Here is a 6,312-nt window from a genome sequence, read left to right as displayed (position 1 = left end):
CAGCCACCGCCCTTACACAACACCGCAACGCGCACCACCACCTCTCCCATATCCCACGTCACAACACAGCTCAATACCGCCACCACCACACAGCCCACGACACTACACAATCACAACACACACAGCACCACATCACATCGTCTCTCACATTTAGATACACGTTGCGTCGGTGGTGCGCGTGATAGTCATGATTCACTTCGAGTGGCTTCCAGGAGAGGGAGGAACGTGAGGTAGTCATGACACTGCTTCACTCCGACGGCTACTAGTGGCTTCACTCCGGCACCAATGCTCTAAGATTGAGAGGTTCTCGGTGAGGCGGTGGAGAGAGTTGTTGATAGGTGAGGTGGCGAAGTGAGTGGTTCGCTGGTTTAGAGAGAGAGAGAGTGAGGAAGAAAATGAATAAATTAGGGTTTGAAATTATTATTTATTAAAAATTTTAAATATATTAATTCATTAAAAAAATTTTGATTTGTGAAATGTTAAACATGAAATCTTATTTATGAAATGAACATTTTTAATTTAGAATATGTAATTCCACTGGTCTAAATTCCCCATTTAAACCTGCCCAAACCCAAATTCAGGCTATTCAGCTTAAATCTAATTTCGAAAAATCCCCAACTTCTCCGTCCAAATCACCTGTCAATTACCTGACCTCACCAATCACCACCAGCCACCCCCTACTTCTCCATCCAACGGCAGCATCCGCAGGAGGCTCCAATTCACATTCTCCCAGCAAGAAGAAAATGGATGGAGATATTGAAATATCGATTGACAAACTCCCAATCAAACGCCTGGATGCTATTGAAGAAAACGGCACCGAACGCTTTCCTTCGTATGAATTCTGATCATATATTTACACATTTATGTATGTATATCTAATTATTTCATAGTTTTCATAATGTATTTATATGTATTTGTGGCAGTGATGTGGATTATGATGAGAAGAGGCTTAATTTGATTAGGAGAATAGACTTTGGGTGGGCAGTGGAGAGGGAGGATCGTAGTAAGAAGCGGAAGAATGAAGGTACAACTTCTACTAATGAGAGTACAACCACCAATCAGCATACAGGGCAATGGCAAAGCCTAGTGGAAAATCTGCAGTTTGCTCAGCAAGAGCTCTCTGTCATCATCGATCTCATCAACACGGTACGTTATTTTACTTATTTGCATTAGAACTTAATTATAAATTTCTGGCTTTTATTTATGTATTTATTTTTTTTTCCCTTCCAATTAGAATTAGTTTGTATTTTACTTCTTATTATCTGATTTTTGAGGTCCTTATGAAGAAATCTTATTAAAGAGGAAATTTGGGTTTGACTTGGATTTTGAATTCGTTTTACTTTGATTTTTACATTGAAGCATGTTTTAGTATGCATTTTGATGCGAACAACAAGAGTATTGAGCAAAGGTGAATATGAAGGACTACTTTTTAGTTAAAATACAACCTCTTTAGAGAGATTAACTGGACCTGAATTGTCTCAAGTTTGTATTCTTTTAGATGTCTTATCTTTGGATTCTCTTCCAAGTATTTCAAGATCTTGGATAATTCGGCATTTGGGTACTATAAAGGAATATTTGAGTTTTGATAATTTAAGTCACTTAAATTGCTTCATGTAAACCTAAAGCTTCAGAAGCTCGGTAAAACTCTATAATCCTCTTAGTTATGTATTAAAAGCATTAAAATGCTTTATGAAGACTCAAGGACTCCTAAACTCAGTAGGATTCTAGAAGATAATAATTAACAAATGACTTTAAAAAAAGAATGATGCAAGGATTGTCTTAGAAAGCGCCTGAAGCTTACACCTTGAGGTATGGCTCACTTGAGGCCTCATTAAGCACCTCAAGTTTATGACTTGAGTGCCATTTATCAAGGCTTTTCTATTTCTGTTCAATGATACTATACATAACACTGAGACACTCATCAGACGTTTCGTTTTTATATCAGACGTTCCAACTAGGGTGAAGTTGAGTGATATTATAGGAATCGCAGGTTCTAATTGGCTTATATTGCAGCATTCTAGATTTGGTTGGCTAGCAAACACCCATTAGAAAGGAAATATGCTATACAGAAGAATGATAAACAGATTATATTGCATATAGGTAGAGGCAAATGATGCAGTAACGGTTGCAGGCATGACCAGGCCAAAGCAGTTACCAAACGAGCTTTTGTCTGATCTGGCTGTATCTACTGCGACCAAGCTACAGTGCTTCCGGGTATTCTTCTATCTTCCCCTTTTGCTGTTATGAATTTGCCCCTTGAGTTGTAAATAATTAATAACTACTCTACCCAATTGTTAGGCAGTGAATAGTCTTTTATTTAGTTATTCATTTAAAATGTAGTCTATATATTTTCTGGCAAGCTATCATATATAATTTGTGGTTGATGACTATTACTTTGCATTTAAATTATATATGTTACTAATATATGCTGTCTTACATGTATTGATTCACAGCATCTAGGAAAATATTTCAAGCAATCTGCAGCAGCATTAGAAAAGCAGGTAGCTAGAGAAGCAAGATTTTATGGTGCTCTGATTAGGTGAGTGTGAATGCCTCTGCAAGTTGTAAATTTACTGAGTCTTAGATCATAAGATGCATTACACTTGCTGTAAACACTTGTTTATTCTCCCAATTTTACTCTATTTGGTATGTTTATAAATGAACAAACAGATTGCAGCAAAATTGGAAAGTTAAACGACATCGATCTGCGGCTGCTGCCTCTGGCAATGAGGGATTCTTCATTGACTTATTTTACAATACATTGTATGATACGTCTGTGTCACTTCGCCCATCTTCTATGTCTACAATTCCGATCAAGCATGATGCAGCTGGAATGCTGGCTGTGAATGTGCCCCCAAATTCATGCCGCTCTCTTCGATTTGAGTTTCTTGGTTCTCATTCTGCTAATAATGTGAGAAGATACGGTGAGACAAACATGCATGCCTTTTCTGAGGATTCTTCCACAGAAACTAACAAAGAACATGCTAATGATGATGAATGTGTGAGGAAAACACATTCACTACTCCGTGAGGTTCATCGAGCCATCTTTGATGAGCAGGTACAATTGTTTTTTCCTCCTCCACCTTTCCTTGTATATTTATCCATACATCTATGGATTCTTCCGTATCATCCATTCTTTCAATCTATCATGAGCAAGATATTTCTTCTCTACTTGTATCTGTGTAATAATCTGACCATATACTTGATTCCTGGTTATAGGTGTTTGAATTGGTAAGTCGTGAAGCATGTAATTCATCTCTAAGTGTAAATCTGACTGGGATACAAGAAAACTATCTACGCTTGAGCATTAATCAAGGAGCATCTGTTTCAATTTTACTTCTGCTATCCAGTCTAGATAATAAGACAGACAGTGTATCAGGCACAAACAGTTCAGAAACTGAAACCATACCTTCAGAATTATCGGATTGGTCAAAATTTAGAGAAGGAAAAGATAATGTGAAGAAATTGGGGTTTCCAAGTCGAATTAGTTTCGAGATTTATTTGCAACAACTGTTTCATGAATATGTGTTTGTGAGAGCAAAAGATAAGACCTCATCTTCTTTTAGAAGTAAGATATCTGGTCAGCAATCCAAGGACAACTTAAATATTCTGGATCATTTCTGCATGTCTCTGGCTCACAGCATCTTCTCAAACAAAGTTCTGTCAGAGCTTGAAAGTCTGGTATGCACTTGATTTCCTTATTGATGTATCCTATATATCAGAAAGCATTTAGATTTTTGTTTGAAAAGATTTTTTCATTTTATTCACAAAAGAATATTTCCTCGCAAACTCTGTTTAGATTTTATAATTGGCTGTTTTATCTTTATCTGGACATAATATTTATCTTTGATGTATTACCACACTTGAAGGTTTGCAGAACTCCGTATGTCCAGTTGATATCTCATCCCACTTGGCATTCTCGGACATCTTCATGGACTCTATCAATGAAGGTTCCTCAGTCGATTCTTCATGCTGGAAGCCAAATTCTGTCATCTGGCATTAGCAATGTGAAGAATGTAAGATCTCAGTTTTGGACTAAGGTGGTGGTAATTGATGAATCTATTAGCGTGGAAGGGGAAGGAAATCTCAACGTTATTGGGTTATTTAAAGGAAAGCCTGAGAGCATTTGTCCTATTAACAGATACGAATGTGACTTGGCAGATCTTCCTATAATACTCCTGCAGCAGGTAATCTTTAAATCATACGCTTTTCCTGAATGATTTATATGAAGGCATATCATTGCATATGCAGTACATCCATTGATATCACAACTATCTAGTCATCCTTTATGCTTCTTGTGCACTTTGTAGGAGATGCATGGAACGCTAAGTGACATTAATCGATCACATTTTGTTTTATCTGTATAATCACCTTTTTCAATTTTCTTTTTTTCCTTTTTATTTTATAACATTATTTTATGTATCTTAATATTGGATACATAAGACTTTTATATGAATGATCTTGAAACATGGCTTCTGCTATCATACTTTTGTTTTGGCAAGTGGATTAGTTCTTCATCGTACTAAAGGGTTTCTAAGAAAGAGAAGGAAATTGAAAAGGAAAAAAAAATTTAAAAGTAAAAAAGTAATATGTCAGAATGGCATGTTCTTGTTGTTTTGGCCATTTGTGGAGATTGGGCAGATGGATGCTCTGTAAGGTCCAATCAGTGGAAAAAGTTCAAATAAAAATTCGATAGGCAAACTACATGTATCAACATTTTTCTTGTGCTTATGAAATGCATAACCTCTCTATTCAGCTAATTGAACTAATTATAATTAATGTTATATGGAAATTGCTTTAATTATTGTTGTCATAAACTCTACCGTAGGTTGCTAGTCAAGTTATTCAGTGGCTTCATGAGGAAGCCCTCACTGTCGGTATTAAAGTGACTAGAGACTTCTTATCGTTGGCATTTGAACTGGATCATGGTGAAATAGCCAGTCTAGTGGCTCATGTAGACCCTGAAGATACCAGGGGATGCATCTCATGGTGGTTGATGGTCGATGATGGAATAACCGAGAATCACAAACTTCATCCTGACCTCTCAATCGGTGAATCTGAAAGCAGGAAATTTTTAGGTCATTTATCTCTGGATGTGTTATACTCTACTTTATTGGATTTTGTGAACTTGTGTAGCTGTTAACTACTCTGGGCACTTTTTTGTTGCACCTGAACATATGAAGGTTTGATTTCACAAAACTCGACTAGCAAGTTTGCTTTATTTTTGTAAAGAGCGTTGTTTCCATAACTAAATGCTTGTTGTTCCTGAGGGTTCTTATCGCCAGTTCAATTAAACTGCTGGAATAATACAGGCTGTCCTTGTATGTTCTGGATTGTAGTTGTCTAGAATGAATACTTCTTGCTCTAGCCGTATCCACGGTAATGTGACCTATTGGTGCCGACTTTGAAATTTATGGACCTTTACTGTGATTCTTAGGAGGGCAAAGAAGTCGTTAGTCGTAGAGGGAATGGTATGGCAGGAACAAAGCCGACTTTCTCTGCTTAAGTTGATCGCAGTGTAGTTTTGTCTTCAGTTGTCAATTGAAATTTTTGAAGTTTTTGCAGTTCATATGATTTCATTTGAAAACCATCTGGTTATCGAAACTTTTTTTTTTTGGATGACCGTGGGTGTCCGGGCCAACTTACGCGCACCTCGAGTAATCTCATGGGGTCCTGAAATTTACAGTCGAGTACTCACCTCAATGGTCAAGAGAGGATTCGAATTGGTGACCATTGGGGAACAAATTCAATACCTGACCACTGAACTACCCCAGGGTTGTCTGTCGAAACTTTGGTTGAGATGAATTATTTTCAAGAACTTTGTGAAGTATATTTGATATGAAGTACTAAATATGTTGAATTTTTAATATTTTCTGTTAAACGTGCTTGGAAAATAACAGGTAAATGTCATCAAAAGAAAGCTAAATTTACAAGCACCAATGTCTAGCTTGAAAATCACCATATTAAAATAAAAAATAAATGTAAAATGACAGGAAGGGACAAAAATGATTTATGACGCCCTCTTATAAATTAAGTTTCTTTTAGTAATTCGTAGTTCAATTTTTGAGTCCTTTAACTTGAATTACTAAACTCTTTAAGAGAGTGGAATATTAAAATTCCAATTTGAATGGCTCTCTCAGTGCCCTGAAAAATTCAATAGTAATTTAATCCAATATAATCAAATACACCTTAGTTTTATAAAGATATGATTGCTTTTATTTTCGCACAGGTTAAGAAAATATAATTAATATAGTTGAAAATATAAATTTTATTTATATTTTTTTCTAATATACTCTTACAGATTACAATAAA

At 36.1% G+C, this 6,312-nt stretch overlaps 1 protein-coding gene across 2 annotated transcripts; it reads left to right on the top strand.

Moving 5' to 3' along the window:
* Window positions 1-473: 473 nt before the first annotated feature.
* Window positions 474-5,324, top strand: LOC111411118 (mediator of RNA polymerase II transcription subunit 17-like). Of its 2 annotated transcripts, XM_023041680.1 has the most exons (8): window positions 474-832; window positions 924-1,146; window positions 2,101-2,214; window positions 2,454-2,539; window positions 2,671-3,058; window positions 3,220-3,681; window positions 3,870-4,187; window positions 4,829-5,324. In XM_023041680.1, exons 1-8 carry the CDS (start codon window positions 744-746, stop codon window positions 5,141-5,143), a joined length of 1,995 nt encoding a protein of 664 aa, XP_022897448.1. In that variant the 5' UTR covers window positions 474-743; the 3' UTR covers window positions 5,144-5,324. The 2 variants fall into 2 exon arrangements, with proteins under 2 accessions (XP_022897448.1, XP_022897453.1); XM_023041685.1 differs by lacking the exon at window positions 2,101-2,214.
* The last annotated feature ends 988 nt before the right edge of the window (window positions 5,325-6,312 follow it).

This window comes from Olea europaea, chromosome 2, assembly GCF_002742605.1.
Source record: "Olea europaea var. sylvestris chromosome 2, O_europaea_v1, whole genome shotgun sequence".
NCBI classification, from domain to species: domain Eukaryota; kingdom Viridiplantae; phylum Streptophyta; class Magnoliopsida; order Lamiales; family Oleaceae; genus Olea; species Olea europaea.
Note: the sequence above shows the minus strand (reverse complement) of the source record. Positions and strands in the feature narration are given on the sequence as shown.

Bases quoted from the DNA above. Each gene is read 5' to 3' on its own strand.
- LOC111411118 (XM_023041680.1), top strand. From the start codon at position 744: ATGGATGGAGATATTGAAATATCGATTGACAAACTCCCAATCAAACGC. The intron at 2,215-2,453 runs GTATTCTTCTAT...ATTGATTCACAG, and splicing joins CCAAGCTACAGTGCTTCCGG to CATCTAGGAAAATATTTCAA. The intron at 2,540-2,670 runs GTGAGTGTGAAT...ATGAACAAACAG, and splicing joins TTTTATGGTGCTCTGATTAG to ATTGCAGCAAAATTGGAAAG.